We start from the raw sequence: 23,551 nt of genomic DNA, 5'->3' as shown, positions 1-23,551 counted from the left end.
GTTTTAGGTGATAAATACATTGAGAGGGAGAATAAAATATCTTCACAACTATAAGCATCTTACATTGGAATCAAGACAACCATGTAACGAAGATCCCACCAAAAGCGTATCCTTTTAATTGACCAAACAAATACCCCAGCATGCCATCACACTCACTCTGTACTTATAATTACAATATGAAACGAGAAAGTACTATACACATATGACGAGCTAAACCAAAATTATATTCTCCGGAATCAAACTAATAAAAGAAGAACGCATATTGCTTGCAGAAACAATCAACTTGTATACTAGTAATCGTTACCAAATATTATTACTAGCAAACTTTTCCCAAATCATCAGTGAAGATGAGGGAGATACAACTAAATATCTCTCTTCCTCAATAGCCACTTCTTTCGTGCACCATCCAAGGCTTCATCCCGCATCTTCAACAGCTCATCAAATCGGCTTTTATACTGAGATTCAATCAATTCAAGCTCCTTCCTGAGTTCTTCTTCATCTTTTTCAATCAGGGACATTGATGAAGGACCACTCAGCATCTTTGAACTATTAGAAGGCTCACCTTTATATACAATAGGCACATTTAAGTTTTTCGGATAACAATTCACAGAAATATTGTCTCCCACATTACTAGTTCCTTCCTTACATCCATCGTACTCCAAAATCCCAGAGTCAACATCAGTCCCATATCCACTTATGCTTTTATAACTGTCAGGCAATTGCACGGATATGGCTGATCCTTGAGACCCTTTGTCCCCATCAGTGCTAGAAATAGAACCATAATAAGAATTTGATGTCATTTCAAATGTCCTTTGATATGTGATATCTTCATCTGCTAGAATAGGATCAGTACTTGAGCTTGCCATATCTGGTCCCAAGAAAATAGATTGTTCATACATTGCTTCACAGCACGTTTCATGCATCAAACACTCTCTTTGTGCACTCATTGTCTCATCAGAAGAATGATCAGTTGAAGGTTTCCAATCAGATACAAACTTCATTATGATAAAGTCTATAAACTTAGCTATAAAAACAGCATCATATTCTGATAATTCTTGATGTTCCACCATTTCATTAGCGACAGATAATGCAGTATCAGAAGTCAAGTAGAAAGTAAAATGAATGTTCTTTGCCTGACCTGCAAATAAATTAAAATATGAATGAACCATAAGAAAGTGATGACTTGTCATTAAATATATTTTTGTTACCTACCAGATGAATTAATAATACGCAAATCGAATGATATTGAGTTGCCATTGTCCTCTCCTTTCAGCCTAAACTCATTATTTCTGTTGACTCGTCTAAACTCCAATACTGGTGGTTGAGTAACATTATTGCTCATTGTGTTTGTGATAACTGGAATGGCCTTGTGATCAGAGTCTATGTCCATAGATACAGATTCAACAGAAATATTGTCCATTTTTTGTGTAGAAATGGGTGATTGGATACTGTCGACAATAAACTGCTTTGTATTGCTTGATTGAAGAAATGGATCTTTCAAAAGCTCCTTGGCAGGCAATCTCTCAGAAGCAGAGACCAAACACTTTTCAATAAATTGTTTCACTTCAGTATTTGTTACTTTAGCGAGTGCAGCAGGCTTTATTCCCTAATGAACAATCACAAGAGATCTAGATTAATGAAAAAACAAGAGTAGAATTTTTTTAATTGGTAACTATGTATTAAAAAGCCAATAAGCTTACCGAAGTTACTTTCTTAAAAATTTGAGCTGGATTTTTGCATTCACTGTAAGGATATTCAAGAGTAACCATCTCCAACATACACATCCCAAAAGAATATATATCAACTAATTCATTGTATTCCTCCTCGTAAAGCTCAGGGGCCATAAATTCAGGGGTGCCTAAAGACATTTAAACTTGTGAAAGGATCTAGCTTCATATTACTTAAATAATATAAACAATGAATAAACATTTTATGAATACTATCACAAAGTGTAAAAAGAAATTTCAAGAGACAAGAACATGATAAAAAGAAGAAGACAATACAATAAAAATGGAATAGCAACAACATTAGCTGATACCTCCATTAAGTTGTTTGTTGATGCACTTTTATATTACAAATACTCAACTTACTTTGGAGAAAGTCAAAAGATATCAGCAAATGAAAACTGAGAGATAACCAATGTCAATTCAACCTACGACTTCTATTGAACATGATCTAACATGTTGCAGAGTAAAATATACTTCGCTATCTCAAAAGAAAAAGCAATAAAGAGAGGTGTTCTTCAATAAAACTTAAGACAAGAGGATAACATAAAAAGGAATTACCAATAACGCTTCGAGCTGTCGGTTGCTGCATCACTATAGCTAGCCCAAGATCTCCAATTTTAACCTCTCCATGGTTCCCATTAACAAATATATTATCACATTTCAAATCTCTATGAAGAATCGGAGGCTTGTGACCATGTAGGTACTCCAGACCTCGAAGGATTTGTCTTGCCCAATTCTTTATTGCTTTCATGTCAACACATCTATGTCTTCTACGGTACCTACAGTTTTGTAGAGCAAAGGTAAATTTAGCATATTCCAATGCAAGATAAACGCAATGCAATTCGATAACTTACTGTCTTAGGCTTCCCGAAGTGAATAGCTCTGTGATGATATTAATTGTTTTCTTCTTATCATCAACCCATGAGTTGTAAAACTTGATTATATTATCATGATTGAGAGACTTCAACAAGTGGACTTCGGAGTACAACCTTTCAAGGTTATCTGGAGACTGCAGTACCTCATCTATCCTAACTTGGTTCCATGCAACCTCAATTCCATCAACCTCGTCGAAAGCCTTATAACTATATTAAGCACAAAAAGTTTAAGATGCAGATTCCAAGGGGATCAGAATATTATCTCAAAATAAAATCCAACAGAAACAACTGCTACAGGACAATTGGAAAAACAACACAAAGGGTATTTAAACATACACTGTCTTGAATGCTCCCCTTCCCAAGACCTCGCCATACTGCACATTAAATTAAGGGTGGGAAAAAGTCAACAATTAGCTATAAGAAAATATTTTACAACAAATTAGCGTACATTCTAATTTCACCATGCTTGATTAAATTACCACCAATAAAGCAAATAAAACGTACACGAATATAGCGCCCAGTGGGATCAACTTCTACGTAATCCGCATCCGGCGAGCCAACGCTACTTTTATTACTGCCTTCTCTTATAAACCCATTTAAAACTGAATCCATTTACCAAGAACACAAATTTAAAAAATTAAACCGCGCTGCGTCGAATCGAAGCCGAGAGAGGAGAAAAAGAAAATGTTATCTCCGAGAGTGCGCGACTTCGAGCTTAATCGAAATCTCGATGCGTCTCTCAGAGAACGATTCCGAGGCGGCGGAGAAGGGATCGGACGCCGATCGCAAGCGGATCCGACATCCGATAACCTCCGAGGATCCCAGAGCCATAACCCCGTTCCCGATCGCACGACTCCGACCCCTCATTCTGGACCCGAATCCGAATTGTAGGAAACCGCCATGGTCCTCTCTTCCTATTTGGTGGGAGAACCCGTGCCCTAGGAAGATAGAAGCGAGAGCACCATTACTAGTATGGAGGAGAAGAGATGTGGCAATACGGATGGATCCTATGTACAGGAATTGGGCCAAGACCAAAATCCTAAAATTTTGATGGAAAAAGAAGAGAGATTGGTGAGCAGAGAGGAAAAGGTGGAGCGATCGAACAAGTGTTCGGTGGTGGGGGCTGGCTATTTTCCGGTTTTCTTCTGGTTTTATTTGCTTTCTTTTAGCAAAGGTGGTTAATTATGTATTACGCTAATTGACCTTATTTCTAGGGACTTCGCAGAAAATCCCATATATTGTGAGTTTATTCTAAATTTTACTCTCGTAAACATATAATTTCCATATTAATTTTTATTTTTAATTATTTTTATGTCAATAATCAATGTGATAGTTTTAGAGTTCAAATTCCAACAACATGGAATTAATTGAGACTCCTTTAAAGTTTTACTTCTTTCAAAATAAAATATTTAAACTGTCCTTTCAATGATGATATTTGATAATTTCAAACATATGATTACTTAATTATTGTGATGATAGTGTATAAAAATGGGATATTAGTTGAACTTTTTGTTATAGAAAATATATATATATATATATTTAAGACAAATGATAAGGTAAGGTTTGAAACCGAAAAAAAGAAATCCAAAATGGCAGAGGTTTCTAAAATTCGTTATAAGAATGGGTGAGACTAAAATTACTCAACTACTAATGTTTAGCAAATCAGGTGCCAGATCATATGGCCCGATTGGTATGATTGGTGTTTTCATGGTTTTTTTCAGAAAAGATCGGCGGTCGTGTGGATGGTATTAAGTCAATCTCGTACTATATATATATATATATATATATATATATATATATATATATTTGAAAAAAAAGAAAGCTAATTCTTGGAAGGGAAAGGTGTAATAGGCTAATAGCCGGCCAAGTCGGACTTGGTGTCAAACTCATGTACTTGATTAAATTGCAAATTTCAGTTTTAACCGAGGTGAGATTTTTTATGGACTTAGGTTAATTAGAGTACGGGGTTGAGTTCAAATATCTTAATTAGAATTAGATGGGGCTAAAACAAGGCAAATGTTGATATAGTTCTAAATAATTCTGTTTTTTTATTTTATTTTTTGAGGGGAAATGCTTGTAGTTGAGTAACTTTTTTTTAATAATAATTAAATGATTGTAAGCATGATACCCATATTGACAAAAATAGTGACATGGATTTAAATGGCCTAGACAGAGATAGCTTAATGGAGCTCCAAAGTGAAGTTACAATGAGAATCATTGACGTGAACACTGATAAATACTACTTATAATCCATTAATACAAAAAGAAGAGATAATAACCTAAATAAACAGCAAAATGGAAGCATGTTAGAGAAAGACAACGATAACAAATTCAGAAGTTCACAAAACAGCAAAGAGGAGGACAAAAAGGAAAACTCTACATCTCCTAGGTTGAGCCTCTTTTAGGTTAAAACCAACGAGAAGGACAGTGCTCAAGCTTCTTATACGAAGAAAGGAGTCCCAACTAAATCTTATCGGACGCCAATCTTAAGGCACGGGTAAGCATGGAAAGGAAAAAGGAAAAATGAATGAGAGATTTAAAAAGAGGGAGGATGGCTTACATTACATGAGAGGAGGAAGGTGTCTTCCCTCGTGGAACGGTGTATTTTTAGTTGAGATAGATTTCCCTATAACCAATGTGGATATTCGTTTACTATCCGCAACCTTATTCACCTTCCACGATCCGATCCGTATCTAAATCCGTTTTAATCGCAGCTCTGTAGTCGCTGTTATCAGACTCGAGTCACTCGACCATCTTATCCTCGGCCGCACCCGCGCCCGCTATCGTCCCACTTTTATCTCTTTCCTCTCCATCGGCTCTTAGAGCGCAATGCAGCTTGGCGTCGTCGTCGATTCCTCTCACCTCCGTTTACTATCCTTCCCCTCCGGCTTGCCCACCTATAATTTGTTCATATCGAGGAGAGGAGGAGAAAAAAGGCGACATCTTTACTTGGTACTGGCTAGGAAAAGGAGATCCACCTCGGAGGGAAATCTCCATAAGGATCCGAAACGGGAGCTCTCACGGATTCTGAGGACGGAGGCTGCCGTCATAGGCGTGGAGCGGAAGGCGGTTGGCTCCGCTAAGTCCACTCGCCTCTGGCCCAGGGCAGTTCTCGAGGCGCTCGACGTTGCCATCTCGAATAACAGATGGGAATCTGCTCTCGAGGTTAGCAAATTTCTCTTATTGATTGGTTCCGTTTTTAATGGAAAAAAATCGTTCCTTTCTGAGTCTAGTGTGAGTCTTTCTATTGGGTCCCCAACATTTCTTTCTATTGCAGCACTGATAATTCGAGTTACTTGCTTCGGAATTCTAAGGATCGGTTGGAATAAATGAATGATTTATCTGTTTTGTTGTCATCATGGGAGTATTTTTCTCTGTCATATGATAAATTCAAACACGAGGCATATCGTAGTGTGAAACTTTCAAGTCGAGTTGCTGATCTTTTCTTATCTTTCTAAATAAAGTTGGCCCTATCTTCCCTTTTTCTCTTCGAAGTAGAGGGACCTTTCTAGATTTTGATGTATTAATTTTGTCTTTCAGTAAATTTACTATGATATGTCTGATTTAGGCTTCCTTAACGTATAGATCTTTGGGTTGCTCCGGAAGCAGAATTGGTATCGACCAAAATCTCAAACTTATGCAAAGTTGTTGACAATGCTTGGAAAGTGCAGGCAGCCGGAACATGCCTGTGCACTCTTCAGAGTCATGCTTTCAGAAGGGCATAAACCAACCTTGGATGTTTACACATCACTGATAGGTGCATATGGTCTTAGTGGTCTCTTAGACGAGGCACTTTGTACAATTGCTGAAATGAAGACTATTTCTGACTGCAAACCAGATGTATACACTTATACAATACTTATTAACTGCTGCAGCAAACTGCGCCGCTTTGATCAGATACCCACACTGATTACTGAAATGTCTTACTTGGGCTTAGAATGCAATGTTGTTACTTACAATACAATAATAGATGGATACGGAAAAGCTGGGATGTTTGAAGAAATGGAGAATTCCCTATCTGATATGCTTGAAAGTGGAAAATACCTGCCCGATGTATATACTATGAACTCTATCATCTCAGCTTATGGAAATTATGGAAGAACATATGAAATGGAAAGATGGTATAATGACTTTCAGCTAATGGGTATTGAGGCCGACGTCCAAACTTTCAATATCTTGATCAAGTCTTATGGTAAAGCTGGCATGTATGAGAAGATAAGGTCCGTTATGCAATTTATGAAGAAACACTTCATATCTCCCACTGTAGTAACGTTCAATGTCATAATTGAATGCTTTGGAAAAGCTGGAAATATCGAGAAGATGGAGTACTATTTCCGATTAATGAAAATTCAGGGGGTTAAGCCTAATTCGATCACTTACTGCTCACTAGTCAGTGGATACAGTAAAGCTGGGTTTCTTGAAAAGGTTCCTGCAATTATTAGGCAGACAGAGAATACTGATGTTATTCTGGATACACCTTTTTTCAATTGTGTAATCAGTGCTTATGGTCAGGCTGGAGAGGTGAAAATAATGGAAGAAATGTTCTTGCTTATGAAGGAAAAGAAATGTAAACCTGATGACATCACATTCGCTACAATGATTCAAGCATACAATGCTCAAGGAATGGATGAAGCTGCTCAGTTGTTGGAGACTGAGATGCCTAGAACTGGAAACAAGTTGCTGGTAGTTATCTACTTATCTTTATACTGAATCTCTGTTCCAATTGGGTTCTGGTGTTGCACATTACCTGCTGAAGATCTTCTAAATTAAGCATGCTTTTTTTTTCCAATGCTTGATTTTATTATATTTTTCTAATTTTATTAGCTTCCATGATTCATGTGGATCCTTGGCTTGCTCTCATGGAACTCTATTGGGATATAGGCACCAGATTGTTAGGAATTGATATGTAAACATATTATGGTCACAAGGAGCACTGGAGCAAGTCATTGTTTGAATCAAACTCATCGGACTCCTATGTCTATCAACACCAGGACAAGCATAGTGATTCTAAGATGGCTTTCCACATCCTGTAAAGGTTACTTCTTCATCTACCATTTGCCTGTCATTCATTTTTTTTCCTGGTTGGCATGCTCAGCTTGTATTTTGTTTTGTCTTCTCTATTGTTTGTTTTCCGGATATACCGAAAGAAAGAGAATCCACTAGTCACGTATAAATTAGTGCCATTGAGCATTTCTCAATGCCTGTTACACTGTTGCTTTATTTCTCGATTCCTTTTGTTTCTTGAAGTGTAGTGTTAAGCTGATATCTTAGACTAAAGAGATGTTAATGTTGGCCTGAGATATCAGGCATGCTAGTGCAACTTTTTCGTAGTTCTTGGAAACTTTGGCATATCAAGAGCAGGGGCTTATACTTTGACTTACGAAGAATAGAATAGCTAAAAGAGTTCATAAAGTGGAGTTAAATGGTTATGAATTATGATTTTTTAATATTGTTTTTTTAATTATTGAGGCATTCTTCTGAATTCTTTCTGAAAGATTCTCTTCTGAATCAGGAGCTGAATTGCTGCAGGCATGGAGAATTAAATTAACCCTCTTTGCAAATTGGAGAAATCTTATAGAGAATCTTCTGAAAAACACAATTTTTCATAGAGTGGAAATCAACTTTACGGTTCCTGATTCACAGGTAGCTGCATTATTTTTATTTATTTTATTAATTATAACTATGAATCTCATATGGTCCTGTTATCCTGAAGGGCATACTCTGTTCTGGATGTTTATCACTGAAAAATAATTGTGACTACATCCTATGCAAATCGTTAGCCCGTTTGGAAACATTTGATGCTAAGGTTGCATTGGAACTGGAACAATCCATATAATCTCAAGTATCATGCCTTAGGACAAATCTACAGCGCGATTGTCATTCCAATGGCTTCCTTCCCGGTGGCCGCTGTAACAATGAGGCTTAACAATTGTTTTAAAGACCTTCTATTTCCAACTGGCTGGATTTCGAAGAGAAGGATTCTTTGGGGAGAAGGGTGTGTCATTTTGATCTCCCCCAAGATTGGGAATAGAGTTATTAGGTAACATTCGTGATTTCTCAAGTGCCATGTATTTGTGAAAAACTGTGGAATTTACCTACTAAAAGTATCATCTTTAGAAAACAAAAAAAGGTTTACATTCCTCTCTACTTTCTGCAAAACAGGAAGAGATGCATCTTAAATCTATGAGCATCAACTTTCTCATTCAAGCACAGGGATCTCTCTCTCTATAGTATAGGTTATACAGGTATTCATAATTCCACCTCCAAGTAGAGACTAGCCTGTGGATGCAGACCTGCTTCTTCCAGCGTCAGGCAATGCTCTTGTGAACCATAGGATGTGCGAGGGAAATTCGAAACAAGGACATAGTTCTCAGCTTTCTGGCAATCCAAGGAATCAACATAGTCGTAGAGAGAGCTGATGGTAGCTGAACTATAGAACCTCCTTTCTTTTCGCTCTCCAGTCGGAAATCGAATGAGGACCTGAAAAAAGTTGTAACATTTTCACAGACTCATCATCAAAAGGGTTTCAGTTTATTTCATCTACGTGCTTTGCACTAAGTACACAAGGGAGGTCACAGCTTTCATATGATACATTTCGACTGTAACTAAAGCCTACTAATACTAGGCGTTTGACTTCAATATGTACAGGGATGAAAGAGCAACAAGAGTATTTAACTTTCACAGTCACGGCCATCAGAAAGAGTCGAAAAGAAGAAACAACCATGCAATCACATCCTGTGTATAATAGTTATGGAAGCAAATTTCAGTCATGACCAAGAACGTAGACAATGGTTAAAAACTATCTAATATTTTACCAAATATTATAGTATAAGAAAAAAATATTTCATTTTATGCAAGAGAAAAATCGTTGATAAATATTTGATGTTCTAAACTTCAAGAAAGAAAGGTCTTTGTCATTTATCTTTTTATTAATTTTAATAATACTCTATTAGAAATATTTCTGAAAGAATTAGAGAATTTTAGCGGCCATTTAATATTTTAAAAGTTTCAGTGGCAATAATGTTTAAAAAAAACTAAATAGTAATGGCAGCAGTACAGAAAATATTACACCTACTTGTGTAACACCGGGCCCTTTCTCAGGTTCAGCACCCAGAGACATTGCTTTCTCTTGCCGCTTTCTAGCAAGAGCAGCTTCTTTTTCAGCAGCTTCACGAGCTGCAATTTCTTGAGCCTCTTCTTCCTCCTCACGCTTTCTCTCAGCTTCAGCAGCTTCTCTTTGCAGCCTCTCTTGTTCTTCTTTCATTTGACGCTCTCTAGCCTGATTTGTGTTCGACGAAACGAATTAAATGAATAAACTATGTCCATATATATAAACAGATGTATTCAAGACAGTGGAACCTAACTAGAAGTAATGTCATTGTATTAGTCTGAACAAACTTAGGTTAGTAAGAAAGTACATACTTGATCAGCTTCAAGTGCTGCTATGTATTCAGCATCTTGCTCCTCTCTCAGAAGCCGGTTGTTTCGCAGTTCTTCAGCAGCAAGCCTTGCTGCTACTAGAGACCCAGTATAGTCTTCAACAACCCATTGAAGGATTGTAAGCAATTGTTCAGGAGACTTGGGTCCTTCGATCTTCAGAAAAACAATTAATTAGAAAAATAATTATGTCTAATAGGAAAAATATGCAGCCAAAATGAATATTTGAAAGCAAAAAATGTTTTAGTGCATTCATCTTTAAAACTCTTGAAAAGTTTGCAACAATCCATTAAACAAAGTGATGACCTTCAATCAAGTATCAACTATCACGTCAAAAGCTATTTGGAGGCATATATTAATAGCTCTAAATAACATTATTAACAAGAAAAAGGTCTCAACTTCAAATTTCCTACCAAACAAAGAAACAACTTGGAGAGTTGGAGGGAGAAAAAAGAACAAAAGAGAAGACTTTTTTACCTGCTGAAGAAGTACAATCCCCTCATTACTGGAGGCCTTAACAATGCCACAGAAGGGAAAGTGAAACGCCATAAGCCTCTTGCTCGTCTGAAACCCCTCCATTCTCCTTATGCTTCCTCCCCAAGCCACAAAATTCTCATTCAAGAACTCCGCCACCGGGGCCGAGCAAAGACAACCCTTGCAAAATTCCGCCACATCCTCGTGATCCGGTGAATGGAGGTAAACAAACAACAGCTTACACTCCCTCTGCGACCTCCGGAGTGCATCCGTGAATCCCTCATCCGCAAACCGCGGCGCCACGCTGCCGAATTCCCTCTCAAACGCCGCAACGAACGCCGCAGCCTCTGCATCTGGCGAGGCTAACTCGATCGGACGGTCGGAGGAGTCCGGGAATCCGGCATATGGTGGGGAGAACCCGATGAGGTCGAGAGATTTGGAGATGGCGCCGCCGGCGAGCCAGGCGCCGAGGCCGACGGCGTCTCTGAGGAGGCCGATGCCGCCGGAGACGGCGTAGAAGGGGAGCGTTGCGAGATTCCAGGAGAGGCTGGATAGAGAAGAATTGAGATTGGAAAAGGAAGGGGTAATGTTACCGGAGGAAGAGTGAGAGGAGGTGACGGAGGAGGCGGCGAGGTCGAGGTCCCAATTGTGAGCGGCGAGGATCGCCGTGCAGAGATCGGAGTCCTCGATGCCAGTGATATCTTGGAAGTAGTATAATTTGTCTATGGAGGCATCTGCCATTGCTTAGGGTTTTGGAGGAGGGTTAAGTGAGGAGGAAGAGGAGAAAGAAGACGACGACGACGAGACACAGATACTCTAGTTTACAGATACTCCGTTTCTGCAGGTTTATTTTATAGATTTTTAGTGGACACGTGGATGCACGAGGAGTGGTGAGTAAGTCGTCTTACTAATAATTTAATAAAGGGTTTCGCTGTTTGAAACCCAAATCCTACAAGTTAACGAGTATCCTTCTCCTTACTGTAACACTGACTTGAATTGATTTCATTGAATTCCAATATCTAGTAATCCATACTACACACAGCACAGCAGCAACATCATCGTACAGTTTGGTGAGACAGTACGAAATTGCTAACAATATAACACGAAACTGTATTAGATGGCATTCATTGTATGATGATGATCAAATACCCAACATACTCAGAGCTGCAACACTTAAACTTCCTCTATAAGAACCTTGGATTGGGGCGTCTTCTTTCTTCCAGCTTGACGTAGAGGCTTGCCATCATGATCCGACTCGGAGAACAAAGCTTTCTCCACTCCAACAATGGCTGCCAGAGATGACCAGGCCTCCTCTGGCTGCTCGTGAATCCAGCACATAAGAAAATACAACTTCCTCTCAGCACCTCGGAGCTGAAGGCTACTCCGACTTTTCTCTGCCTTCTCCATCTTCTCAGTCTTGATCGATCTTTCGCCCACTTGAATGAGCCTTCGGAGATCACAAAGCGAGCAAACGAGAGCATCTCCTCCCAAGGATAGCAAGGCTATGATATCATCAACAAGTCCGATAGCAAACCGGACACCTCCCGCGTGTCTATAAGCTGGTGAGCAAGCCTGCTCCAAGCAAGCTCCGAGTGCCTCTGCCACAGTCTCAGGCCTCACATCGGTGCCGAGAACCTTTGACATGCTCAAGACCACAGTGGTAGCACCAAATGGGTCAGACTGCCATTCTCCGTTGTAGAGACGAAGGGTGAAACAGTAGCTGTATAGAACATCAACCAAGTGGACCGCTAGGAGAGGAGAGGGTTCCTTCCGAGTCAACTGCCTGAGAGGTGGCAGAGGGCTTTCTGGTCCAGGAGGGATTTCGTTGGCCTTAGATTCTGCTGTACTTGATGGATATGTTCCACTCTCTTCATGCTCATGCATTTGTCTGATAAGCTGGCTTCCATCTGGGCTAAGAGAGACTGAACCAGCATCAGGCTTTGTCCACCATGGTGTCCATGGCTCAATCAATTTGCTGAGCTCACCAGAAGCTAAAGCTTTCTGAAACTGCTTGATTTCATCAGCAGAAAGGTCTTCCAGTCTGACTTCCTCACCTGCACAAATTAAATCACATTAAATTTGGGTACTAACATAAGAATGATTAACTATCCTCTATTAAAGATTCCCCAAAACAAAACCAACTAAAACAGGTGCTGAGATCTATGTTAGTTTTATACTTTTGCTCAGAGAATGTTTACCAGAGGAACTACTATCCATGATGGAATTGATTAAAGGATTTTCATTATGTAGTTTAAGAGTTGGATAGGAAAGAGGGGGCAAAAACAGCACCTACCAGACAAAACCTTCTGAACAATCTCATCAGATAACATCGACTCTGCCAAAAAAAGCTTGATATATTAGAAAATAATTCTCTGTATATAAAATTTCATGATCTAATGAACTAGCACATGAATAATTCTGTGTATTCAAAATTCCTCGGTCGCACAATATATAGCAAAGCAACTGTGTATATCAACATGAGACATTTCAATGGCTTACATTAAGGGCAGATAAAAGGAACAGGTAAAAAAGCACAAATAAAGTGAAAGTACAAAAGAAGAGACTCCTGAATCAAGTTTTCGATTATTTTATGAGAAATGGGTTGCCATCATAAGCATAATTCATTACATGTGGTGCTTCTGGAAGAAATAAATTAACACCACAAAGTTAAGAGACCCAATTTAGGCAGCATACCATCTTCACCGTCAGAGTTCATCTCTTCCTCCAAGTGGAACCTTTTGAGTATGTCCAGCATTTTCTTCTTTGTTTCATCTTCTGGTTCTATTTGATGCAGCTCATCCATCACATTCTCACGCATGAAGGACTCTGTGCATCGAAGGCTGTGCCTCTATCACAAACAATCGAGCATATCAAATCAAATCAAATATTCTTAATCTTGTAATTAAGAATCTTTCCAGATCTCAAAGAATCTTCTACTTCAAATTCACACGATTCTTTTATTAATCGATACAGACACCATCCTGGCATCCTTTAGTTCTTAACTCAAAGAAAGGGAACGCATTAACCTAAATACTGCACAAAACAAAGAAAAAGCGTACCTTGTAGCACTGAAGCGAGCAATAACGAGAATTGCATCTAGGACAAGTATACTGCGAGAATTGCTTCTGGCATCTACACGAAGGATATAAGATCAACGTAAAATTGCGGGCTTTGAGACCAAGAACATGCTCTACTAACAATGACATCAAACACAATTCAAATCTCAACAAAATCGAGTAGCAGCGGAACACTGTTTGGTCAATTAACTCAGCGCAGCAGCAGTAGACTAGTATCAAAGAAATCAGGATAGGAAATTAGGGTTAAATAGAAGAAGACGTGAGCTTACACCCGGCAAATAATCCTGGAATCGGAGAAGGAAGAGATCGAAGGAGCAGTAGCTCCTTCCGAAACCATCACCTCCTTCTCCATCTTCCACCTCGACGGCTAGGGTTTCGATCGGAAGGCGGCGCTCGCCGCCGAAACTTTGGGGGTTTTGGAGAGCGTCGGAGGTTTCGGGAAGAATCCCGCGAGGAGTAGGCGATTGCAGTTCACAGTTCGGGTGAGCCCGCGGTTCAATCATTCAAACCGGTGCACATGGAAAAGATCTTCGCCATATCGGATGAGACCTAGAGAGGGGCTTGGTGGCACAACTTATTAATGAGGTTAGAAAATTAAAAATTGTCCTACGTGGCGACATAGAAATTATACATATAGCTTTACTAGTGCCATCGGATATTGTATATTATTACATTTTCTTTTTTTTTTATCTTGCCATTTAGAACGATATGAAAAGCAAAATCATAGCAGAACTCCGGTATTATAATTAGGGCTGTCAAAATAGTCGATCAAATTTTGTTCAAAATTGAGTTGGACCAAGTTTGATCTATGTTACAAACTGAGCTCGATCAAATTAAGTTCAGCTCAATAAAACTTAAAAATAATAATTTAATATATAAGATTATATAATATATATAATTAATTAATTTAAATATTTAGATCAAGATCTAGAGGCTAGCAATATTATTACGTTAGTTTATCCTTTTACTGCTAATCCGGCCTTATTTTAAGTTTGATCAGTTTTGATTTAGACTTAAATTAATTAGTTGTTGATGCTTAAACTTGAAATTGGCTTGAGATTGTCCCGAATTGAAATAATTTCAATTCAAACATAATTCTATTATTAGGTCTGAAATTAATTTTGATTCAAGTTTATTAGAGGCCGGTAAAGTTACACCCCTAATTATAATTTCCGGCAAATTATGGTTTGCCCAATATACAGTATAGCTCGATTTTAACTCTTTTTTTTATATTTTAAACTTCAGCATAAAATAATGGTATTTTTTTAACCCCAAATATTTTTCATCGTGAATAAATTACAAAATAACTAAATACTCTTAATATCTTTAAATCGGACTACATTTCTTATTGGGATAGCTAATTTTTTTTTTTCATTTTTCACATCTCTGATATTGATTGACTAATATTTATAATTTGATCAGGAAAGTTAAGGCGCTTAAATTTGAAGTGCATAAAGTAGGTTAAAATCGAGCCATATTATGGGGGATAAATTATAATTTCTCCTATAATTTATTTATCAAATCATTTCTTTCTCTGAGCAAGCTTGAGCTTGGTTCGAGCATATCTCAACTGTGAAGTTGCTGAGTGTTATTCCGGTTTGCATGAGATAAACAATACTGGAATAAAAAGCAATGACAGATATACTTGCCTCAATGTTGAAAGAACTTGCTTCAATGTTGAAAAACCTATGTTATGAGACGACATTATCCATCTTCCGTTGCAAGACAAACATCACCAGTAGCTAGAAATTGGTGGAAGAAACGACGAGATGCCATTCTAACCAGAATTACAAACATTGCATATGGACAGGTTAAGAATTTAACCAAAAAGACTAACGCCCAAGAGCTCAAAATGGTTACAAGATAATGTACAACTCGATCCATCACCTCTCCTTAGCCTTGTTGTCTGTATCTTACCAAGCTTCACATGCCACATGCTAGTTTCTTTCATGGTTTCCGAGAAATCTATTCAGTAGATAATCTCGAGGGAAACCGAGTAATGCGCCAACATTGCCTCCTTCATTCCAAGAATAAATGCAATATTTACTGAGATCATCTGCATGTTATCACATTTGACCATTGTGTGTTACCACATGTACCCTTCCTGTATCTTGATGGCTTGGTTTAATTCTAGTACCAACATCATGGTGCTCTTTTCCTGGGATCTACTAACAACTGAGTTATGCGCGAGAACACTGCAACATATCAGTCAGACCAACTGGAAATGATGATATAGGAATTTGATGATGACTTTTGAATATCGGAGCTATATTGATGCTTTTGTCAACCTTAGTTGGCCGGTCACTTGATTGAACACTACTAGTTTGCTGTAGTAGTTGAACGAGTGATAGAAATATATCCAGCCTAGTCACTTCCCTGTTTGCCTGCAGCTAAATTAAAGCTCTTATTTCAGAAACAATGATGAAGTGAAGCACAGATCTGCTCAAATCATATGTTTCTTCAGAATTTTACCTCAACCAAAAACCGTGCCCATATCTTATTGTCACGAATTTCCATCACTCCCTTCAAGATTGTCAAGCCAAATCCACGTACAATGTCTGCTATCTCAAGAAAAAAACCCCGTTCTTCACATATCATCTGTTTGGGGAAAAGAAATGAGAAATCTCATGATGATAGACGATAACAGTTAAGAAGTTTATCTGTGAGCTGCACTTTACCTCAACTAGCATCTGACCAGGGGGGTTGAGATCCTCGACAATAATTGGACAGACCATAGTTTGACCAGCAACTTCATAAGCCCATGTAGCACCACCTCCAGTGCCACCACTTGAATTGTCTTTCAAGACAACACCACTCTCAGCGCCAATCATCTTCAAAAATTAGAAAAAGAAAGGAAAGTTGGAGCAAACGTTTACAGCTCTATCAGAAAGAATTGAAGTATATACTGAAACTGGATATACCTTTGGCTCATCAGCTTGTTTAATTTTATCTGCATACTTGGTGACACTTTGCAAAAAGATCATGTGCTTGATTGTGCGGTCCAACAAAGCATCAATGCTACACTGTTGTATCAAATCAAATAAAGATGATAATTGTTAAACAGCTAAAATCAGAGGAATATCATAAACAGAAGTTGTTAAGCTACCTTTGCACCATCTGGGACAATTTCTCGTAATTCCTTCACACGATCTTGAATCTGCTGTCGGTCCTTTGGCCTAGGTCGAGTACTTTCCCCAGGTTTAGCTCTTTTCTTAACAACCTTGATAGCTTCCTCAGGCTTCTTTGGCTGTTTAATCTTAATACTATCAGTTTTCATGCTGCAACTATCATCAATCCATGAAGTAACATGGGACATTGCAAGTGCTTCAGTTGGGAGTCCATGCAAGACATTGCTAGATGAAAGACTGACGGAAGGAAAGCCCACAAGTGGAGCTTGTGTTTTGCAGGCTGCATGGCAACCCATGCTAGAGATTGGAGGAAACTGATGCTCTGTATAAAGACCAGCCATGGGCTCAATATTGGTAGTAACAGTATCAGCAACTATAGCATCCAACAGTTGTTCAAGACAAGAGTCTGATGATAACCCCTTTCCAACACCTGCAATGGGACCCATGTCCAGCTCCATGATGTGGTCTGAATCACTGACACTCAAATTTGGGCAGTTTCCAATGTCTGGCATTATGATGTCCTCCCAGCATTCCTGCATAAAGGTGCTAGGGTTCATATCCAATCCCATACTACCAAACAAATCCTTATCACCAGGTAATTGAGCTGTAGTTTTTAAAGAGTGGTTCTCAGGAATTCCTTTGCCCAGGGAGTTCAGTGCTAGCGCACTGGAGTTCTCAACTGCTCCGTTAGGTAATCTAGGCACTGAAAAGCAGCTTCTCCTGTCACCTTCAACTAATCCAGATTGAAAGGAGCCGAGGCACGGAAGATTATCATTTATTTGGGGAGTAAGAAAAGTCTTACCCATTTCTGGTAGTTGATGACCCTGACTGTTCAGATGGTTAAGGGGATAACTCCTAGAAGGCCAAAATGAAGATTGCTCCAGATTATGAACTTCAGGGTAAGAGGCACTAGTATCTGGAATTTCTGAAATAAAAGAAGGCACTTTGCTAAAATGTTTGGCTTTACAAAGATCACCCACAGAAAAAGGATGGATAGATGAATTCTGGGAGTCTAGCAACTTCTCTGCAAACTGTAAGCAATCTTTACTGCTTTCAGATGATCTTGTGCCAGTAGCATTGCATGATCCATATGAATTATAAGATACAGATGAGCCTTCATATTGATGAATTCCACCCAAAGAAGGAGAAGAGAAATCTGTAGCGGTAGAAACAAAGCTAGGAAACCCTTGCACTCTGATCGGAGATGACAATTTGTGCTCCATCATTGGAAGACCAACTAGGCCTCCAACAGAAGTTGTTTTCATGTAGGTTGCAACTTTGTTGTTAGAATAATTAGAATTAAGTTGTGTGCTAGGTCCCACTTGTATTTGAGATTCTGCCCTGGTTGCATTTGGTTGATTTCTGGAGTGGCATGAGAAAGTGTTATTGACACAGGATGGCTTCTGAAATGAGTTGCGGAATAGTTTCAGTGCACCCGTAGAACTGGAGCTCACTGGCACGGCTACTACATAAGGATTTGTGCTGCTGGTAGCGCTGCCATGAGATCCAGAAGTATGAAATGTCCCTTCGTAGATATTATTAGAGGAACAAATGAAATCCCTTGATGACACTGTCTTCATTAGATTGTCTTTGCCTATTTCAATTTGTGATGAATTCGCACTGTCATAGTGTTTACAAACATTTATGGGAGAGCTGCCAGAGCCATGCTGGTCATATGTGTGCATATTCTCATGAGCATCCTTGACCAAAACTCCTGTAGAACTAGCTTTCTGCTCAAGCAAATGCTTAACTTTGTCGATGAACTCCAAGCTTTCAGAAACCTGATAAAAAGATTTAATGATAATCAGAAATTAAGTAATGAACAATTCTAACTTAACTCAAAAGGCCAGTGAAATACTAAATTACTGTCCTTAAGACCCAATATCTTGCTTGCAAGCATGTTTCATAAGCACTAAATTTTGCTGGTGACATTTTTAACCTTTTGTTATACTTTTTCCTCCATCACAGAACCAAGAATCGGAAATGTAAGTACAGTTTGGCAGCATAAGGCACTGTTACTAGTGACAGAATTTCAGGTACTAACCTTCTGCAGCGAACCAAATTGAACTACACAACTTGATGGCAAAGGTATGACCACAATAGTCTGCAGATAATGCATCGTTATTAGTAAAAACTGTTGTGAGATCCATAAAGCATGTATTATGAAGTGAATCTGCATCTGTCACTACTCACTAGGCAGATGATAAATAAGGAAATACCTTTATTCCAGCCAAGAACTGACATTGCCACCAAGTTGTACCCTGGAAAAGAGTAAACTTCATTAAACATAGAAGACAAATTTTAAATTTCTATTACTATAGAGTTCCCAGTAATCCAACAATGTAAGATGACATTAAGTCCTGAACTATATACTTTTTCTCACTACAAAGATAGTTTCATTTGTTAATTGTAATGAAGAAGAAAAGACTAAAAAGGTGAAGCAGTATGTAAGTATAAGTGATTAAACAGAAATAAAATGTAATTAAGCAAGGTAACTTAGACTTACATGCATCTTCAACTTTTATTTCTTTTTCAGATCCTTTCAAAAAATACTAAGGCAAGTTATAAAGACTTAGGAGGCAACAAAATTTATGATATTAAAACTTGATTACTAAATATTGGCATATCATCCCACTATAAATGCCTAAAAGAATTGCTCAATCTAGAACTTGTGTAACTTTTTAGAGCTAGCAATGATACTCTGCACACAATATTCTGGTGCTGAAGGAGACACACCCAGCTGTACCTGAACCATGTTTATACTTTCAATGACGCAGGTCTGACTCAAATCGACACCATAAGTATCGGAGTACATCAGCTCATATCTGCCACTTACAACTGCTTCTCCGATGATTCTGCAAAGGAATACAGGCGATTAGCTTGAGAAGCACTTATTTCAAAGTTATGATCACTGACAGATAGATATGCATATATTACAAATAACCAACTAATCAAAGATGAACAACTTGGAGAACTGCTTCACAAAAAGAAAATAAAATAACAGAAGTATGATAGTTGAAGTGCATTTAATATTGGAGTCAAATTGCGTTATTTTAAAAGATTTATCAACTATAATAACTGACACTCATCAAGCTTTTTAAATCAAACAAGGGAATCAGTCCAACTTGGAGGAAGAAATAAATGAAAAACTGAAGACTGACAATATAAATAACCGCTAAATTATCTATCATACCCTTCTCCAACTACATGAGCCTGATTAAGCATCTTAGCTACCACTCCTTGAACCTCCTCTTCAAAGTAGCTATCTTCCACTACCAGCAACCTGGAATATATAAATAAATTAGCACTAATTAATAGTTTCTGGGCCAAAGAGAACAACTTTTGCCCAAAAGAATCTCTGAAATTTGACTTGAATTAGATGGATTTTCGCATGGAGTATAGATATTAGCAACATGTTTTCTTCCTAAAGATGTGATCTCAAGTCCTAATCATAACGAAGTGAGCCACATGTAAACCTAGAAAAGCAAAAGGTCATTAAAGAATTAAATCCGTAGAGAACTAAAAAGGAACAACTAATACCTGTTAACTCCATGACAAAAAAACTCGACGCATTGTTAACTATCAACAAACAAAAGACCCAGAAGACGAGAAGAGCAAAATGCTATTTTAATCTTGAAAAATATAAAGAGGAACGTGAATTTTAGTTACAAGTTACCTACTACACATTTATCCCATAGGGAAAAAAATGCTTCTTGAAAAAACCAAGGCAGAAATAGCACCAAAGAAAAGAGAGGGGAAAAAGGGGACAAAGCTAAGATTCCACAAAGCCCTCGAATATAAATGCAGAAACTTCAACAATGAGCCCAGAAAGCACCAAACGCCACACTATACACAGACAAAGAGATCACAGCCGTCGGTTACCGCGGATCACGACGATCGACGCGCCAGATCACCACATACGACCACCCACCGCCGCGGCACAGCTCGCCGAGCGCCGCCCTCTGCTCCGGCGCCATCACCGCCTCCCAGCACGATTGTCGATGCAGAAGTGGTGCAGAGAGAGAGAGAGAGAGATAGAGAGAGAGAGAATATAATTAATATAATGGCTGAGCAGCCCTGTGACCGGGTTAGGGGGAAAAACCGGGCCGGAGCGGGGGGAGGGGGAGATCGGGGAGTTAATGGTGAGGAGAAGAGGGTATTTATGGGTTTTAGTAAATGGAGATGATTTGGGCGAAGATATCGGCGACGTTGAGGAGTGAACGGCAAAGGGGAGTATGATCTTTCGCTATTAACGTGGAGGTCAAGTGACTAATAAATATTTGTCCCTCCACGCGGATCTTCTTGGTTGCTGCCGGTTGCTTACCGGCTATAGTCCGCTTCCCTCTCTCACGCGGATTTAAACTTTAAAAATACTTATGCAACATAAGTTTATATATATATATATATATATATACCATCTAAGCACAATTTATGTTATGGTAAAATATTTTATATATAGTTTCTGAGTTTAAATTCTACCTTAGGCGTAGCCCAACATAACTATGATAAGTTTGGACTAACTTTTAGATTTTTTTGTTAAAAATCTTAAAGTAGCATGAATCGAATTTATGAGATTAGGATAACACCTTCTCGCAGGTACTAACTTGCTATTTTTCACCACCCACTGTCTCCCTCCACTACCCTCAAAAGGGAAGGGATTGTCCATCATTCCACATAATGGAAGTTAGGACAATTGTACATAAGCACTTTCTTGAACCCCATCAGGTAAGGCCCCCTCCCTTTTAAGACAAATAAATTAATTAATTAATTCCAAACCATGTAGGAATCTTGACTCAGCCTTTTAAAAACTATACATATAAAGATATATCTATTTCTGACCCATGGCCCAAGTTGGGTGTCCCTGACCTCAATTTGCAGCCCTACAAAAACCTAAGAAGCTTTAAGCTTTTTCCCTTTTTTTAATCATCTTTTGGGACCACCCGAGTGATTATTATGTTCATGCTAATTCAATCATATTTGCTTTTTATATGATTGAGAGCCTACCAAAGGAATATATTAACTTGTAAGGAGAGAGGCTTCTTCCATTCCATTCCATTGTTTGTATATATATATATATGTCTGTGTTATAATTATTCCTTGGATGTGGTCTCGACCACCCCCTTGGGAAACCCTAACCTGCCTCTCATCATCATCATCATCTTCTAGCTTGGTAAAGCTGGGTAGAGAGAGAGAGAGAAGAGAGAAGGGTCCACCATTAGCTAATATAGACACAAAGGTGTTCCCATTATTCTTGGCACCAATGCCTATAAGTTTGTCTCCTCGAGCTTTCACAAGTGTTCCTTTTTCATCATGGCCGTTCATATATAGCAACGTCATTGGCATCAAAAGCTGCATGATGCGCGCTTTCCCTTGATCACCAATCAACATGAATCAAATCAAATTTAGCCAATAGAAGTAAGATTGATACAAGTTTGTTGTGTGTATATATATATACATACTACATTATACAACGTCTAGATCAAGCCATGCATGAATGGGCATCTTACGACTGGATGGTCAACAGCTCTATTTGTAAGGTACCATTTGGAAGCTATTAAGAGTTTGCATATGCCATCAGGCATCCGACAGCATGCATGCATAGCCTACTATATAAACTGACGCATCTAATTAGCCATCTATAGAAAATTCTAAGAACTAGAAGCCCTTAATGTTGTTTTCAACGCCGTAGAGATCAGGGAATGCCTTTTAACAAAAGGAATAGAGTTGTCCTTCAAAAATGTCATATTGTATACAGGTTTGGATCCAAGACTGGAGGCCAGTGTTTGGAAGCTAGTTGAGACCCAAATGAGGCATGCAATTGAATGCGAGTTGCATTGCTAGTGTGGGGATTGCTAGGATATATACTGGTGATGGCCTAAGTGGGTCAGGGACCAACCTAGGAGGGAGGTGTATGCCAACTTGGTATCTGCTTCTTTCTGAGAAAGTGAGTAAAAACTTGTGATGTTTGTGTGAGCTCTGACCATCTCAAAGCTTCTGATGGGTACGTTCTTGAAGGGCTATAATGGCTGGAATATTCAAGTGGTTTGCAGCAGCACAACTTGATCTTGGGTCAATGGTTTGAGTCCAAGTGGCTTAAGCTTTTAAGCTTTCTCCCAATACAACTTGCATGAGAAGAGAAGCACTTCATATATATGCAGAGCACACTATATTCCTCGTATGAACAGAAGTAGACACATTCACAGTTCCGTACCTTTTTTTTCAAGTACTCGTGCTCATTAAGGGCGTTAATAATAATTAATATTCCCTCGTAATCTGGTGTTAATTTAATAAACTAACTACGCCCAAACGCTCAGAGAATGTCGGGCCAGGGAGGGGAACCGGCTTTTGCCGGTAAAAGCGCCGGTGTCTCTATTGCCGCACCGTTTTCGGGGAGCCTGGTTCGCCGCCCGAGTCCTTTGACGCGCCTTGCCTTGGGCCCTTGCCCCTTGGCCATGTGGGCGGGAGGCAATGGGGGTAAATGATGGCAATCCGGATGATGATGTATTAATCAAAGAAAGATAATAATATTCCGGACGATGATGTGATAGTAACGTAAGCAGGAAGACAGTACACATAATAAACATATTTTATTAAGAAAATTAATAATAATTTTAGGTCACTACAGTAGTCTATGTAGTTATCCAAATAGAACCGGGTCGGATAGTTACGGATGAATCGACTCTTCGATTTTATTATTTAATTAAAATTCTAATTAATTCGTTGAAACTCGTCCGACTCGATGAGTTTCGCAGACCGATTAGGTTGCTAGTTGCTATTTTCTAGTAATTTCAACCTAATTGCTAGCGTCTTTCGTCGAGCTTATGAATAGTCAG

General features: G+C 38.7%; 5 protein-coding genes across 8 annotated transcripts; 1 reads left to right on the top strand and 4 right to left on the bottom strand.

Annotated features, from left to right (window-relative positions):
* Positions 1-84: 84 nt before the first annotated feature.
* Positions 85-3,734, bottom strand: LOC140767557 (probable serine/threonine-protein kinase WNK4). Its single transcript, XM_073107517.1, has 7 exons — positions 3,107-3,734; positions 2,939-2,976; positions 2,582-2,809; positions 2,286-2,506; positions 1,701-1,858; positions 1,213-1,606; positions 85-1,138 (listed from the first exon to the last, which is right to left on the bottom strand). The coding sequence occupies exons 1-7, from the start codon at positions 3,212-3,214 to the stop codon at positions 363-365; spliced, it is 1,923 nt and encodes a 640-aa protein (XP_072963618.1). The 5' UTR covers positions 3,215-3,734; the 3' UTR covers positions 85-362.
* A 1,614-nt stretch (positions 3,735-5,348) lies between these two features.
* LOC140766700 (pentatricopeptide repeat-containing protein At3g53170) lies at positions 5,349-8,245 on the top strand. Of its 3 annotated transcripts, none has more exons than XM_073106254.1 (4): positions 5,349-5,767; positions 6,188-7,285; positions 7,484-7,637; positions 8,132-8,245. In XM_073106254.1, exons 1-3 carry the CDS (start codon positions 5,432-5,434, stop codon positions 7,496-7,498), a joined length of 1,449 nt encoding a protein of 482 aa, XP_072962355.1. In that variant the 5' UTR covers positions 5,349-5,431; the 3' UTR covers positions 7,499-7,637; positions 8,132-8,245. The 3 variants fall into 3 exon arrangements, with proteins under 3 accessions (XP_072962355.1, XP_072962354.1, XP_072962356.1); XM_073106253.1 differs by having other exon boundaries at positions 8,115-8,245; XM_073106255.1 differs by having other exon boundaries at positions 7,427-7,637; positions 8,115-8,245.
* A 606-nt stretch (positions 8,246-8,851) lies between these two features.
* LOC140766701 (plant UBX domain-containing protein 10-like) lies at positions 8,852-11,382 on the bottom strand. Its single transcript, XM_073106256.1, has 4 exons — positions 10,517-11,382; positions 10,025-10,195; positions 9,678-9,881; positions 8,852-9,082 (listed from the first exon to the last, which is right to left on the bottom strand). Exons 1-4 carry the CDS (start codon positions 11,252-11,254, stop codon positions 8,852-8,854), a joined length of 1,344 nt encoding a protein of 447 aa, XP_072962357.1. The 5' UTR covers positions 11,255-11,382.
* Positions 11,383-11,500: 118 nt separating this feature from the next.
* On the bottom strand, positions 11,501-14,141 carry LOC140766702 (uncharacterized). Its single transcript, XM_073106258.1, has 5 exons — positions 13,860-14,141; positions 13,573-13,645; positions 13,208-13,361; positions 12,807-12,848; positions 11,501-12,567 (listed from the first exon to the last, which is right to left on the bottom strand). Exons 1-5 carry the CDS (start codon positions 13,940-13,942, stop codon positions 11,687-11,689), a joined length of 1,233 nt encoding a protein of 410 aa, XP_072962359.1. The 5' UTR covers positions 13,943-14,141; the 3' UTR covers positions 11,501-11,686.
* A 1,080-nt stretch (positions 14,142-15,221) lies between these two features.
* Positions 15,222-20,949, bottom strand: LOC140767382 (transcription factor EMB1444). Of its 2 annotated transcripts, none has more exons than XM_073107263.1 (10): positions 20,601-20,949; positions 19,912-20,001; positions 19,465-19,573; positions 18,938-18,979; positions 18,763-18,822; positions 16,697-18,499; positions 16,512-16,613; positions 16,269-16,421; positions 16,063-16,188; positions 15,222-15,974 (listed from the first exon to the last, which is right to left on the bottom strand). In XM_073107263.1, the coding sequence occupies exons 1-10, from the start codon at positions 20,693-20,695 to the stop codon at positions 15,771-15,773; spliced, it is 2,784 nt and encodes a 927-aa protein (XP_072963364.1). In that variant the 5' UTR covers positions 20,696-20,949; the 3' UTR covers positions 15,222-15,770. The 2 variants fall into 2 exon arrangements, with proteins under 2 accessions (XP_072963364.1, XP_072963363.1); XM_073107262.1 differs by having other exon boundaries at positions 15,223-15,980.
* Between the last annotated feature and the right edge of the window lie 2,602 nt (positions 20,950-23,551).

Source organism: Typha angustifolia, chromosome 9, assembly GCF_048772165.1.
Source record: "Typha angustifolia cultivar Huaian chromosome 9, ASM4877216v1, whole genome shotgun sequence".
Classification (NCBI taxonomy): Eukaryota; Viridiplantae; Streptophyta; class Magnoliopsida; order Poales; family Typhaceae; genus Typha; species Typha angustifolia.
Note: the sequence above shows the minus strand (reverse complement) of the source record. Positions and strands in the feature narration are given on the sequence as shown.

Excerpts from the sequence above, each read along its gene's own strand:
- LOC140767557 (XM_073107517.1), bottom strand. The coding sequence starts at position 3,214 with ATGGATTCAGTTTTAAATGGGTTTATAAGAGAAGGCAGTAATAAAAGT. Across the intron at positions 2,810-2,938 it reads AGGGGAGCATTCAAGACAGT|TTATAAGGCTTTCGACGAGG; the intron begins GTATGTTTAAAT and ends TGCTTAATATAG. Across the intron at positions 2,507-2,581 it reads ACTTCGGGAAGCCTAAGACA|GTACCGTAGAAGACATAGAT; the intron begins GTAAGTTATCGA and ends ACAAAACTGTAG.
- LOC140766700 (XM_073106254.1), top strand. The coding sequence starts at position 5,432 with ATGCAGCTTGGCGTCGTCGTCGATTCCTCTCACCTCCGTTTACTATCC. Across the intron at positions 5,768-6,187 it reads GATGGGAATCTGCTCTCGAG|ATCTTTGGGTTGCTCCGGAA; the intron begins GTTAGCAAATTT and ends CTTAACGTATAG.
- LOC140766701 (XM_073106256.1), bottom strand. The coding sequence starts at position 11,254 with ATGGCAGATGCCTCCATAGACAAATTATACTACTTCCAAGATATCACT. Across the intron at positions 9,882-10,024 it reads CAGCACTTGAAGCTGATCAA|GCTAGAGAGCGTCAAATGAA; the intron begins GTATGTACTTTC and ends AACACAAATCAG. Across the intron at positions 9,083-9,677 it reads AAGGGCCCGGTGTTACACAA|GTCCTCATTCGATTTCCGAC; the intron begins GTAGGTGTAATA and ends AACTTTTTTCAG.
- LOC140766702 (XM_073106258.1), bottom strand. The coding sequence starts at position 13,942 with ATGGAGAAGGAGGTGATGGTTTCGGAAGGAGCTACTGCTCCTTCGATC. Across the intron at positions 13,646-13,859 it reads TCCAGGATTATTTGCCGGGT|ATGCCAGAAGCAATTCTCGC; the intron begins GTAAGCTCACGT and ends TCCTTCGTGTAG. Across the intron at positions 13,362-13,572 it reads GCTCGCTTCAGTGCTACAAG|AGGCACAGCCTTCGATGCAC; the intron begins GTACGCTTTTTC and ends TGTTTGTGATAG.
- LOC140767382 (XM_073107262.1), bottom strand. The coding sequence starts at position 20,695 with ATGGCGCCGGAGCAGAGGGCGGCGCTCGGCGAGCTGTGCCGCGGCGGT. Across the intron at positions 18,500-18,762 it reads AATTTGGTTCGCTGCAGAAG|GTTTCTGAAAGCTTGGAGTT; the intron begins GTTAGTACCTGA and ends TCTTTTTATCAG. Across the intron at positions 16,189-16,268 it reads CTGGTCAGATGCTAGTTGAG|ATGATATGTGAAGAACGGGG; the intron begins GTAAAGTGCAGC and ends TTCCCCAAACAG.